The sequence below is a fragment of the Oncorhynchus mykiss genome, chromosome 1 (genome assembly GCF_057628025.1).
Source record: "Oncorhynchus mykiss isolate SJ-2025 chromosome 1, ASM5762802v1, whole genome shotgun sequence".
NCBI lineage: Eukaryota > Metazoa > Chordata > Actinopteri > Salmoniformes > Salmonidae > Oncorhynchus > Oncorhynchus mykiss.
In genome coordinates, this window is record NC_143022.1 from 65,496,473 (window position 1) to 65,511,253 (window position 14,781).

The 14,781-nt window shown below is 43.1% G+C and overlaps 1 protein-coding gene across 8 annotated transcripts in view; it reads right to left on the reverse strand.

Annotated features, from left to right (window-relative positions):
* Positions 1 to 11,351, reverse strand: part of LOC110526460 (eukaryotic translation initiation factor 3 subunit A) — a 28,086-nt gene extending 16,735 nt beyond the window's left edge. For all 8 annotated transcript variants that reach the window (XM_090236871.1, XM_021607493.3, XM_090236862.1 and 5 more), the window contains exons 1-7: positions 11,140 to 11,351; positions 8,467 to 8,657; positions 7,894 to 8,030; positions 7,221 to 7,384; positions 5,214 to 5,413; positions 4,124 to 4,332; positions 3,793 to 3,964 (exon numbers count right to left, since the gene is read on the reverse strand). In XM_090236871.1, coding sequence (XP_090092997.1) covers positions 3,793 to 3,964; positions 4,124 to 4,332; positions 5,214 to 5,413; positions 7,221 to 7,384; positions 7,894 to 8,030; positions 8,467 to 8,657; positions 11,140 to 11,188 — 1,122 coding nt within the window. In that variant the 5' untranslated portion in view covers positions 11,189 to 11,351. The remainder of the gene's footprint in view (positions 1 to 3,792; positions 3,965 to 4,123; positions 4,333 to 5,213; positions 5,414 to 7,220; positions 7,385 to 7,893; positions 8,031 to 8,466; positions 8,658 to 11,139) is intronic.
* Positions 11,352 to 14,781: the final 3,430 nt, after the last annotated feature.

Here is a 14,781-nt window from a genome sequence, read left to right on the forward strand (position 1 = left end):
CAATCATTTGAGAAACCAAGGCTGTTGAGTCTGCCGATGAGGATGTGGTGATTGACAGAGTCGAAAGCCTTGGCCAGATCAATGAATACGGCTGCACAGTAATGTTTCTTATCGATGGCGGTTAAGATATCGTTTAGGACCTTGAGCGTGGCTGAGGTGCACCCATGACCAGCTCTGAAACCAGATTGCATAGCAGAGAAGGTATGGTGAGATTCAAAATGGTCGGTAATCTGTTTGTTGACTTGGCTTTCGAAGACCTTAGAAAGGCATGGTAGAATAGATATAGGTCTGTAGCAGTTTGGGTCAAGAGTGTCCCCCCCTTTGAAGAGGGGGATGACCGCAGCTGCTTTCCAATCTTTGGGAATCTCAGACGACACGAAAGAGAGGTTGAACAGGCTAGTAATAGGGGTGGCAACAATTTCGGCAGATAATTTTAGAAAGAAAGGGTCCAGATTGTCTAGCCCGGCTGATTTGTAGGGGTCCAGATTTTGCAGCTCTTTCAGAACATCAGCTGAATGGATTTGGGAGAAGGAGAAATGGGGAAGGCTTGGGCGAGTTGCTGTTGGGGGTGCAGTGCTGTTGACAGGGGTAGGAGTAGCCAGGTGGAAAGCATGGCCAGCAGTAGAAAAATGCTTATTGAAATTTTCAATTATGGTGGATTTATCAGTGGTGACAGTGTTTCCTATCTTCAGTGCAGTGGGCAGCTGGGAGGAGGTGTTCTTATTCTCCATGGACTTTACAGTGTCCCAGAACTTTTTTGAGTTAGTGTTGCAAGAAGCAAATTTCTGCTTGAAAAAGCTAGCCTTGGCTTTTCTAACTGCCTGTGTATAATGGTTTCTAGCTTCCCTGAACAGCTGCATATCACGGGGGCTGTTCGATGCTAATGCAGAACGCCATAGGATGTTTTTGTGTTGGTTAAGGGCAGTCAGGTCTGGGGAGAACCAAGGGCTATATCTGTTCCTGGTTCTAAATTTCTTGAATGGGGCATGTTTATTTAAGATGGTTAGGAAGGCATTTAAAAAAAATATCCAGGCATCCTCTACTGACGGGATGAGGTCAATATCCTTCCAGGATACCCCGGCCAGGTCGATTAGAAAGGCCTGCTCGCTGAAGTGTTTCAGGGAGCGTTTTACAGTGATGAGAGGAGGTCGTTTGACAGCTGACCCATTACGGATGCAGGCAATGAGGCAGTGATCGCTGAGATCTTGGTTGAAGACAGCAGAGGTGTATTTAGAGGGGAAGTTGGTTAGGATGATATCTATGAGGGTGCCCATGTTTAAGGCTTTGGGGAGGTACCTGGTAGGTTCAATGATAATTTGTGTGAGATTGAGGGCATCAAGTTTAGATTGTAGGATGGCTGGGGTGTTAAGCATGTTCCAGTTTAGGTCGCCTAGCAGCACGAGCTCTGAAGATAGATGGGGGGCAATCAGTTCACATATGGTGTCCAGAGCACAGCTGGGGGCAGAGGGTGGTCTATAGCAGGCGGCAACGGTGAGAGACTTGTTTTTAGAGAGGTGGATTTTTAAAAGTAGAAGTTCAAATTGTTTGGGTACAGACCTGGATAGTAGGACAGAACTCTGCAGGCTATCTTTGCAGTAGATTGCAACACCGCCCCCTTTGGCAGTTCTATCTTGTCTGAAAATGTTGTAGTTTGGAATTAAAATGTCTGAATTTTTGGTGGTCTTCCTAAGCCAGGATTCAGACACAGCTAGAACATCCGGGTTGGCAGAGTGTGCTAAAGCAGTGAATAGAACAAACTTAAGGAGGAGGCTTCTAATGTTAACATGCATGAAACCAAGGCTATTACGGTTACAGAAGTCGTCAAAAGAGAGCGCCTGGGGAATAGGAGTGGAGCTAGGCACTGCAGGGCCTGGATTCACCTCTACATCGCCAGAGGAACATAGGAGGAGTAGAATAAGGGTGCGACTAAAAGCAATAAGAATTGGTCGTCTAGAACGTCTGGAACAGAGAGTAAAAGGAGGTTTCTGGGGGCGATAAAATAGCATCAAGGTATAATGTACAGACAAAGGTAAGGTAGGATGTGAATACAGTGGAGGTAAACCTAGGTATTGAGTGATGAAGAGAGAGATATTGTCTAGAAACATCATTGAAACCAGGAGATGTCATTGCATGTGTGGGTGGTGGAACTAATAGGTTGGATACGGTATAGTGAGCAGGACTAAAGGCTCTACAGTGAAATAAGCCAATAAACACTAACCAGAACAGCAATGGACAAGACATATTGACATTAAGGAGAGGCATGCTTAGTCGAGTGATCAAAAGGGTCCAGTGAGTGGAGAGGTTGGTTGAGGGTCACGGCGATTTAGACAGCTAGCCAAGCCAACCGGTAGCAAGCTAGCATAGGATGGAGTCTGTTGTTAGCCACCTCTTGCGTTCGGTCAGTAGATTAGTGGGGTTCCGTGAGGTAGAGGGGATTAATCCAAATCACACAACAACAACAAAAATAAGAACAATAGATATAGTTATAGAGGCCCGACAAGAAAACATAATAATAATAAAAATAAATAAATTGTCCGATTGTCTATTCAGATAGCAGCCGGTAAGACAGCTAACGGTTAGCGGGCCGCAGATGGGCGTTCAGGTAACGTCGCGACAGAGGAGCCAGCCGGATCTCCTTCAGGTAGATAACGTCGGCAGTCCAGTTGTGAAGGCACGGTGGGGCTCCGCGTAGGCAGTGAAACGGGTCCGGATAGGTGACTGCAGCCCAGGAGTGAATGATGGAACTCAGGAGTGATTGACGGAGCTGGCTAGCACCGGAACAATCGATGTTTGCTCCGGAATCGACGAAAGCCGACTGTCACACGGATAGCAGCTAGCTAGCTGTGAGATCCGGGTATGAATGTCCAGAGAGCAGTTGAAATCCAGGGACATGGAGAGAAAAATTGGTCCGGTATGTTCCGTTCCGAGCCGCGCTGCGCCGTACAAAACTGGCGATAGATTTTCGAGCTAAAGGATAGCTGATGACCACAAACCGTGGTTAGCTGAATACTAACGATTTGCCAGTAAAGAAGCTAACTAGCTTCTGATTAGCTTCTGGATTAGCTTCTGGGCTAGCTCCTGGCTAGCTTCTGGCTAGTTTCTGGCTAGCTTCTTGGAGTTTCTGGCTAGCTTCTTGGAGGATTACAGATCTGAGGTAAATAATATTTTTTTTATAAATATAAATTGGTGAGGCTGGTTGCAGGAGAGTGTTTAGAAGACGAGTTGATGGAAAATAAAAATAAAATGTATGTGAAAAAAGTTGTAAATATATATATATACAGGACACGACAAAAGACGTCTGAACTGCTATGCGATCTTGGAGAAGGAGATGATCAATAACACAGTAGAGAAAAAAGAGAGTCTATATACATTGTGTGCAAAAGGCATGAGGAGGTAGGCGAATAATTACAATTTTGCAGATTAACACTAGAGTGATAAATGATCAGATGGTCATGTACAGGTAGAGATATTGGTGTGCAAAAGAGCAGAAAAGTAAATAAATAAAAACAGTATGGGGATGAGGTAGGTAAAATTGGGTGGGCTATTTACCGATAGACTATGTACAGCTGCAGCGATCGGTTAGCTGCTCAGATAGCAGATGTTTGAAATTGGTGAGGGAGATAAAAGTCTCCAACTTCAGCGATTTTTGCAATTCGTTCCAGTCACAGGCAGCAGAGAACTGGAACGAAAGGCGGCCAAATGAGGTGTTGGCTTTAGGGATGATCAGTGAGATACACCTGCTGAAGCGCGTGCTAGTTATTTCTATACTGTTCCATGCACGTATGTATATACCATGTCATTGATGAGGCTCTGGCGGGTCGGTGGGGACTGCAGGCCCAGTAGTGTGGCCAGCCTTCGGTGTTTCTCCACAATGATGCCATCCATGTCCAACAGGCGGGCGATGTCCGTGCGCTCCGGGGTGATTGGAATGGACAGGGTGGCAAGGAGGACCCTTGTGGACATCCTGAGGAAGAGAGAAAAGAGAGCCGTAAGCACCTGCCTGACCTGCAACCTCGGATCTACCTATCAAACATTGACTTGCGAATGACCGTTCTAGTAATTATATTTCTACGTGCCACATATTCCAGCAGAGCAGAGACTGGTAAGGACTGGGCTAGCATACCTCTGCATCTCCTCCTGGGTGAGGTTCTTGCGCATCTCCCTGGAGAGGTGGTAGAGGCGGTGGAGGGTGCAGGCGTGGAACAGGGCATTCCCAGACTTCCAAAACACAGTGGACACCTTGTTGTAGTAGTTGGCCATAAGTTGAGGCTTGGGGGGCTTCTTGGAAAGGGCAAAGAGACCATGGATGTCTTCCACAGCCTTGAAAGCTTCCTGTAAAAATCAAAAATCTAATTTCACCATTCATAACACATAAAATCAATGTTCATAATAAAATGTAGATAAAAAAAGGGCTTATTGAAAAAAGAAAATGGACAATGAAGTACTCTTCTCCCAGATGCAACCGTTACAATATTGCAAGCTAATTATATATGCAGTGATGGAACTCAAGGCTTTTGGGGACTGGCCAGCCGGGCTAGTAGACTAGCTAAGATGGTACTAGCCCAGTTTATATAGTCATATATGCGAGGTGAGCGCCCAGAAGATATAGACCTATGTATTTGCTTTTAAATTGGAAATTAGATAAGTCAGAGTCAGGCATAAAAACATATTGGAAAACTTCTCGTTCCCGGAACATTTCACAATGTTTAAATGATGTTGTAACTACTATTTGTTTGTCAGTTGTAGTTTTTTTTTTGGTGTTGGGGGTGTTACGTTTGCAAAAAAAAGATATATGTATTTTCTTTGTTGCTAGCTACCGACGACAACTATTCACACACAGCTGTCAAACGCAACAATGTTCCCTTGGCAACCAAACTAAGCTTGTGTGTGTATCTGTTGACCCGCCGCCGCGAAGACAGAGGATCGAGGCTAATGGTCAACTCGCATGCCAATCAACTACACTGTAGCTAGCTACGTCAACATGAGCATTCGCCAGACACCAGCTAAGAAGCCCGCAGCTAGCTTGCCCACCCACCCCAGAGCAGTAAATTGACTTTTACGGTGGAGTTGTTGTTGTAGAGAATTTTAATACATGTGCAAACCACAGCGGTTTATAAAACACCTTAAAATGAGTTTCCCTCGCTCTCTGAAAAACACTTGCCTCAGGCGAGCAGGCGAGCTCAATTTCCATCCCTGCATGTATGACATCATACCTGCCAGAGCTCCATGGCGATGGCACTGTCCAGCTGCACCAGGCGTGTCTCCAGGTGCATAGATTGGCTCTCAGGGTTGTTCAGGTTGATGGCCGTACTCTGGTTGTGGTGGCGCTGGATCTGACCCAGATGCATGCGTAGATTGTCGCACAGCTTCCGGAACTCTGCCTTACGGGTGTACTGAAGGCAGAACTTGAAAGCTGTGGAGCACATCAGGATATGGTTAGGATGCAGAGCAATATACATATTGTTTCATTTACATCAACGTTTAGAACACCGACAGTTGTTGACTTTAGCTTTAATTATGAACCATTATAAGTTGTGATGCACTGATATTAAATTTTTGTCCGATACCGATATCCAATATTTTATTTGCCCCACAAAAAGCTATACAGATAACCAATATTAAAACATTTTGCTGCCTTTTAAGCATTCTAGTACATTTAAATAGTTACACCGCTGCGTCTGTGTGTGTGTTAAGGCACTGCATCTCAGTGCAAGAGGCATCACTACAGTCCCTGGTTCGTCACCCGGGCCGTCATTGAAAATAATAATTTGCTATTAACTGAGTTGCCTAGTTAAATAAAGGTCACACACACACACACTGACCAAAAAGTTATTTTGTTGGCATTTATGTATGTCCCCATTGCCAGTAAAGCATAATGAAATCCTATTTCTTTCACTTACTTGCTGTGCTGTTTCATTGTTTATTTGTTCAGTCGATTCATTCTAAACCAGGATTTCTATGGAATGCCGTTTGGGTCTTTGCGTCTCAAAAAAGATACACGTCAAATAACACTTTTTACGTGTCAAATAACACAACATAATCTGTTTCAGTAGCTATGGTTAGCTAACTATATAGCTAGGTGTCATCATCTAAAATAACCCTAATTTATAAGACACTTCTTATTTGATTAATGGTGGTCGGACCCATTTATGTGAAGCTAGCCACAATAAGGATTAGCAACAATCGTGGACTTTGCGGTTAGCCTTCAAAATAAAAGTATGGCATAATTCTACTCTTTGTATTCATTTGGATCACTGTCAATTAAATACTTTTATTTTGAAGGCAAACCACAAATTCCACTATTGTGCCTAATCCTTATTGTGGCTAGCTTCACAACACACACGACCGGTCCGGTCGAGCCTCACTAGCCCGATGAAGCTAGCTGGCTGCTTTTAACGTTAGCTTTGCGCAACAGTAGCTGGCAAGCTACTTATTTTGAAGTTCAATTTCAATAGGCGAATAACAAGTGGCTACATAGCTAATACTTACTCACAAGGATTCCTAAATCATTGCTAAGAATAATGAAAATGACTGCAGTTTCTACTGGTTATTGTTTTCAGGCTGGTTGTATTGGTGCTAGCTAGATACCAAGCTAAAGCTAGCAACCCCAGTAGCGGTCAAACAAATTATGCTTTATTACCAACGCGGTATTGTAAACACATAGTTCGTTGCCGGTGTTTGCTTATTTGCAGACTGTTTTGTCCAGCTTTGACAGTGCTACTGTATCTTTTTTGACATACAAAGACCCAAACGGCGTTCCATAGTATGTATGTCGTGAAGCTAATAGCAGTGACGCTACTACTTTGTAACTTCAGTAGGGCAACATCTGAAAAATAGCGCACTTGGTAGTGTGTACCGGTGCTCGACCAGTCAGTGAAAACCAACATCACCCACGACAGAGAACGGTTGATTGTCAAGGGCAATGATTTCCATTATCTTGGCTTTATTGGATTTCGCCTTTGAGTTGTCTCGCTGATATTGTCTTACTCTTTCAAATGACTGCTCGATCCACACAGCAAACGTGGGTTAGGTTAGGAATGCTGTGTCGCACATCTAGCGCAAAATTTTACGTGCCGTTATTACGTCATCTACCTACGTTACATAGGTATGCACATAGGTATGTATTTTTTCTCTTTCCATCTATCTGCCACAGTGGCTGTTGGACCAAAAAGTTAATTTCCCACCCTGTACATCATGTTTAATATTCAGATTGTGCTCACCTTGTTGGGCAATGTCATGGTATAGGCGCTCCACCTTGGAGTTGTTACGCAGCAGGTCCAGGCATTGGCGGTAGGATTCCCACAGAAATTTCACCCAAGGAGTGAGCAGCAGACGGTCTGTACGATCCTGGGTGTCTTCACCACTCACAGCACTCAGAAGTACACTAGGATCACACAAGAAGTTATGCATCAATACTTGAGCTCACAGAACTGCACCGTCAACATTGTGGGGTGGCAGGTAGCCTGGCGGGTAGGTGCTTTGGGCCAGTAACCGAAAGGTTGCTGGATCGAATCCCTGAGCTGACAAGGTACAAAATCTGTCGTTCTGCCCCTGAGCAAGGCAGTTAACCCACTATTCCCCGGTCGCTGAAGACGTGGGTGTCGATTAAGGCTGCCCTCCGCACCTCTGATTCAGAGGGGTTGGGTTAAATGCGGAAGACACATTTCAGTTGAATGTATCCCCCTAGTCAGTTATACAACTGTGGTGGTATACACCACCACTTGAATGGTTTACAGCAGAAGTGAAGCATGACTGTTAGCATGGTTAACACCATTAAAGGTAGTAACAATAAGTGTGCAGATAGTCCAATATATCTGAATTATAGTATCAGCCCATCACAATAAAGTTTTAATAGCCCCATACCTCAAAGCTATTTCCTGGTTAAATAAATACCTCTCAGGAGTCTGGATGTTGTCAAGGTCCTCAATGTCCAGGACCATCTGCTGTGACTCCCCCTTGGCGGTCTCGGTCTTCTCCTCGGCCAACTTCAGGTAGGCTCGAACCACATCCTCGAGGGATTTGATGTTCACCTACATCACGAAATAGAGGCTCATGCTTAAAGGTACTGTGGAAATGATGATAGTTCTATTTTAGTGTAAGAGCTGCTTGAAAAGAGCGCCTGAAATTTCTGCCTGTTTTGGTGGGGTGGAGTTTCGGCCTGGCTGGTGGCATCACCAGGCAGTAAATTAGTTAATAGACCAATAAGAAAGAGTTCCAAACCTTTCTGCCAATAACAGGTAGTTTTCAGTTTTCCAATCCCCACTCAGACCACTCCCTGACAGTCCAATCAAAATGATTGCTTGAGAAATTGATCTTACTGAGAATCTATTTCTTTTTGACCATTTTAATTGAAAACAATCACAGTAAGATATTTATTTGATATTGAGATAAAAACGTCTGCAGTGGACCTTTAACTACGGCAGGTGAGTGACGAAGTAGGATAGGGCTGGGTGTGCTTCCACTGACCTGCTGGCAGATGTTCTTGTACTGGTAGAGACCCTCCTTTGCCAGGTGGCTCTTGCGCAGGTCAACACAGAGCTCCAGGTACTTGACCATGATGGGCTCGTGGATCTTCTGCCATGTTCGATGCTTTTTGCTCTTGATGACATCGTACAAGACATCCAAAGCTGGCTGCTTTTTGCCAACCTCCAAGAACTCTGTACAAACACAGCAAATTACATAAAAATGGAGGCAAACAGCAAAAATTGTTTTAGAAGGTGAGTCAGTTGCTACTAACATGTATATTCATGGGACACCAAATGGTTTAAAAACCGATCTGATAGTTGAAGGTAGAGCTATCAACCTAACCATTTAGCTAGCTACTCCTTAGCCTTTGAAAACCTGTCTTATTACACATAGGGTTTTCAGCAGTTAGCTTCCCCCACGGTTGGCTGCGTGTGAACTACAATTCCGACGCTGTATTTTAAAGTTTAGGAACGTCAATAACCATTGCTTGCAAAACAAAAATATACACTTACTGTACCAGTTTTGCACAGATCCATACGCTATGTGCCTCCAGTTGATAAACTACACTTCTTCCCCAGTTACGCTTACACACGTGTTAAGACTGCGCTAGATAGCTAATTGGCACTGGTGACCACCTATATCTTCCATCTGTCTTTCTTAACAAAAGATCCCCGACCAGAACATACTATCATCAGAGGCGCTAAAGCAGTTAGCGTCTATGAATGGGGTAGCTACTCCCCAAACCAGCTATATGTTGACTAACAACAACTATTGGTTCTACTAAGCGACAATATAACGGCAAGATGTGTCAACTGACTCATTAATCCTAATTAAAGGTGACTAGCTAGCTAGCTAGCTACTGCAATTGATTGACAATCTTAGTATGGCCTTGTTTTGGTTATGCAATCTTTATTTTATTTAACCTTTATTTAACTAGGCAAGTCAAGAACAAATTCTTATTTACAATGACGGCATACCATACGACCAAACCCTAACCCGGACGACGCTGGGCCAATTGTGCACCACCCTATGGGACTCCCAATCACGGCCGGTTATGATACAACCTGGGTTCAAACCAGGGTCTGTAATGACACCTCTAGAACTGAGATAGAGAGCTTAGACCGCCGCGCCACTCAGGAGCCCAAAGACAATTCTAAAAAAACATTAACCAGCAGCACTTGTTGCTTTTCAGTTGATAGTTCCCGATTGGCGCAGCGGTCTAACAAGCTGACCACAGCGCTCTCCTTGCAAAATACATTTTGAAATCTGTGTTATTAAATTATTGCACCCACACTGCTCACACGCGCCAACGAACATCTGCGTTGCCAAGGGCTAAAATAGAAGTCCTTTCGATTTCTGATGCAGATCGTGCTGCAAGTCCTGCCTCTCCCATCTCATTGGTTTATAGAAGCAGGTGCGGAGTAGGGGACAGGTCAAAAAGCATTAAACATTTATGGCAATATAGCTAGTTAGCTTGCACTTGCTAGCTAATTTGTCCTATTTAGCTAGCGTGCTGTTGCTAGCTAATTTGTCCTGGGATATAAACATTGAGTTGTTATTTTACCTGAAATGCACAAGGTCCTCTACTCTGACAATTAATCCACACATAAAACGGTCAACCGAATCGTTTTTAGTCATCTCTCTTCCTTACAGGCTTTTTCATCTTTGAACTTATATGGTGATTGGCATCTAAACTTTCATAGTATTACTAAGACTACCGGCAACGCAGTTTGTCTTTCAGTCACCTACGTGGGTATAACCAATGAGGAGATGGCACGTGGGTACCTGCTTCTATAAACCAATGAGAAGATGGGGGAGGCCAGACTTTCAGCGTGATCTGAGTCAGAAATAGAAAGGACTTCTATTTTAGCCCTTTGCAATGCAAACGCTGGTTGACGCCGCAAGCAGTGTGGGTGCAATAATTGAATAACATAGATTTCTCAATTTATTTTGCAACGCTCGCGTGTAGTCAGAAGGCACTGCAGTCCCTGGTTCCAATCCAGGCTGCATCATATCCGGCTGTGATTGGGAGTCCCATAAGGCGACGCACAATTGGCCCAGAGTCGTCCGGGTTTGGCCATTGTTGTAAATAAGAATTTGCTCTTAAGTGACTTGCCTAGTTAAATCAAGGTAAATGTAAAAAAAAAAAGTATAATAGTTAACTAACGTTACATGTGGCCTAAACCGATTAGTTACGGACATCAAAGCGAGTTGGACAAGTTGCTCACTGTGTCACTCACTACTAGTTAGCCGCGTATTATCTCAGCTTGACGATGACGGGATAAGTTAATACGTTAGCCCTTCAGGGCTAGGATGTGCTGATGTTTAAATGTATCTAGGTCAGTGTGAGCAAAGATGGCAGGTACTTTTTTCATGTCAGTGGGACAATCTGATAGTTTGTGTGATTTTCGATTTCAAGCGGCTAATCTTGCTGAATTGGCAGGGCCATGACACATTTAACGTCATTGTGGGTGGTGGAACCCTAACTCTTAGGCCCAGTGACACTGGTGGCCTGAACGAGCGTATACTTGAAACATGGCTTCCCCGCCATGCGTAGCAAGCTGTTACGTTAGCCATGGCAAGCCAACAATGAATACACATAACTTGGGCTAGCTGGTGTAGCTTGCTAGCTAGCAAGCGATGACATCTAGGAAATTACCCTCTACGACTCACCATTTGCTCGTTTGAGAGCATTCTCCGGTCGTTGGAAATATGCCGGCATTTTATGACCTTGCTCGCGGAATGAAGAGAAGGTTGGTTTAGGTGAATTTTACTAATTTCACCGGTCCATCCGAACCAGGCATTCACCCACTCCACAAGCTTCTGGGAAAGGAATTAACCTCGTGAGCTGGGTTGCCAGGTTCGAAAAATCCTAAAAAACGACTAATCAAACGACTACTCAAAACCCGCACAAAAAGGCATGAAAAATAGCCTAATTTTTCCCCCACAGCAAGAGGAGAGTTGCCACATGTATAGTAGTTACAAGTTTATCAAAATAATAATTATTGCAAACTATGACATGACATAATAAACTCATTTGAATATGTTGCAAGAGTAAATATAATTTGCCCTTATTAAACTCGTCAGATAATTTTCCATCAAGGAATGTCGATTTAACTTGTTTGACTGCTATGATTGAGCAATAGGGTATGGTATATGGCCAATATACCATGGCTAAGGGCTGTTCTTAAGCATGACGCAACATGACGAGCCTGGATACAGGCGTTAGCCCTGTAATATTGGCCATATACCACAAAACCCCAGGGTGCCTTATTGCTATTATTAACTGATTACCAACATAAAAGTATTTTTTTTGTCATACCCATGGTATATGGTCTGATATACCACGTCTGTCAGCCAACAGCATTCAGGGCTCGGCTGTCAGCCAATCAGCATTCAGGGCTTGAACCCGTTTATAATCAAGCGATAAGGCCCGAGGGGTTGTGGAATATGGCCAATATACCACTGCTTAGGGCCGCGTTGATTCGTACATACGAACAGCCCTTAGCCGTGGTATATTGGCCATATACCACAACCCCTCGGGCCCTATTGCTTAATTATAAACATTGGAGGTGCCTTATTGCGACTTTAAAAAACTGTTAGGCTATTTTCTGGCAATTGTGCCTTTTATTATATGCCCAATGTTAAGTCTACAAACAGTTATAAATGGCCCATTTGACTTGTCGTTTCAATAGGCATCGACTACAGACAAAATTCTGGGTGTATGGTTGTAATTCAACTTTGCCATGGTTTGCTGAGATAGATGCAGGTAGCCTATAGCCCCAGATAGGCCTACATCTTATTTCAGATAGTCTACAGTAGTCTAAGCAAAATGTAAACAAGATGTAAAATGAAAGATTTAGCAGCTTGCTGAATTCAAATGGACTCTTTTGTTCAACATGAATAGTTTGGCGATTTCTAATGCATTCTAACAACTGATCTGAAATAGCGATGGCTTTGATAACTTCCAATTTAATTAACTAAACATGTCCGTTAATAATTGCATAATAACACAAGGCTACAACAACAATACACTGAAGTTATAGGCTATTTATTAAATCCGTTTGCCAACTCCAAGTAGACTACACAAGTGGCAAAAAATTGATTTGCAATGACTCCAGTGATAGTCATTTAAACATATTTATTGTATCAAATGGTAGCTTACAATGGCATGTAAAATCGGCAGCAACAGGTCACAGTGAAATAAATATATATATTTTTTTAAAGAGAAATGCGAAGACTGCCACGGGTCACTTAAGAGGTAAATAAAATGAAATGAAATGCTCGACCAATACATTCTCACCCGTGACATCGTTTTCTAAGTATGCTATTACAGGATAATCACTAACATGGCAACCTTGCTCGTGAGCGGCCTACATCAGTAACGACATAAGTTCCCGTATGTACACGAAGCGCTTTTCATAGCTAGACAGGCAGTAAGTAGCAAAGTAAATAATTAAATATATAGTACCAGTCAAGAGTTTGGACACACCTACTCATTCAAGGGTTTTTCTTTATTTGTACTATTTTCTACATTGTATAATTATATATTATTTTTCACCTTTATTTAACCAGGCAGGCCAGTTGAGAACCAGTTCTCATTTGCAACTGCTACCTGGCCAAGGTAAAGCAAAGCAGTGCAACACAAACAACAGCACATGGAATAAACAAGCGTACAGTCAATAACACAATAGAAAAAAAACATTAAAAAGTCTATATACAGTGTGTGCAAATGGCGTGAGGAGGTAAGGCAATAAATAGGCCATAGTAGCGAAGTAATTACAATTTATCAAATTAACACTGGAGTGATAGATGTGCAGATGATGATGTGCAAGTTAAAATACTGGTGTACAAAAGAGCAGAAAAGTAAATCATAGTGAAGACAAATAGTGAAGAATAATAGTGAAGACCTCAAAACTATGAAATAACACATATGGAATCAAATAAAATCATTGTATTGGTCACATACACATGGTTAGAAGATGTTATTGTGAGTGTAGCGAAATGCTTGTGGTTCTAGTTCCGACAGTGCAGTAATATCTAACAGTAATCTAACAATTCCACAACAGCTACCTAATACACACAAATCTAAGTAAAGGAATGAAATAAGAATATATACACATAAATATATGGATGAGCGATGACAGAGCGGGCATAGGCAAGATGCAATAGATGGTATAATATACAGTATATACATGTGAGATGAGTAATGTAAGATATGTAAACATGATTAAATTGGCATTATTTAAAGTGTCTAGTGATCCATTTATTAGTGGCCAATGATTTCAAGTCTGTATGTAGGCTGCAGCCTCTCTGTGTTAGTGATGGCTGTTTAAGTCTGATGGCCTTGAGATAGAAGCTGTTTTTCAGTCTCTCGGTCCCAGCTTTGATGCACCTGTACTGACCTCGCATTCTGGATGGTAGTGGGGTGAACAGGCAGTGGCTCGGGTGGTTGTTGTCCTTGATTATATTTTTGGCCTTCCTGTGACATCGGGTGCTGTAGGTGTTCTGGAGGGCAGGTAGTATGCCCCCGGTGATACGTTGTGCAGACCGCACCATCCTCTAGAGAGCCTTGCGGTTGTGGGCGGTGCAGTTGCCGTACCAGGCGGTGATACAGCCCGACAGGATGCTCTCAATTGTGCATCTTTAAACGTTTGAGGGTTTTAGGTGACAAGCCAAATTTCTTTAGCCACTTGAGGTTGAAGAGGCGCTGTTGCGCCTTCTTCACAACACTGTCTGTGTGGGTAGACCATTTCATTTTGTCCGTGATGTGTACGCCAAAGAACTTAAAAACTTTCCACAGTCTCCACTGCTGTCCCGTCGATAGGGGGGTGCTCCCTCTGCTGTTTCCTGAAATCCACGATCATCCCCTTTGTTTTGTTGTAGTAACCAAGATTCTTCAAAACAGCCACCCTGTGCCTTGATGACAGCTTTGCACACTTCTGGAATTCTCTCAGCCAGCTTCATGAGGTAGTCACCTGGAATACATTTCAATGAACAGGTGTGCCTTGTTAATTTGTGGAATTGATTTCCTTCTTAATGGGGTGGAACCAATCAGTTGTGTTGTTACAAGGTAGTGGTGGTATACAGAAGATGGTCTTTTACCAAATAGGGCTATGTCCATATTATGACAAGAACTGCTCAAATGAGAAAAGAAATACGACATGAAGGTCAATCCGGGATATTTCAAGAACTTTTAACGTTTCTTCAAGTGCAGTCACAAAAACCATCAAGTGCTATGATGAAACTGGCTCTCATGAGATGCGCCACAGGAAAGGAAGACCCAGAGTTTCCTCTGCTGCAGAGGATAAGTTC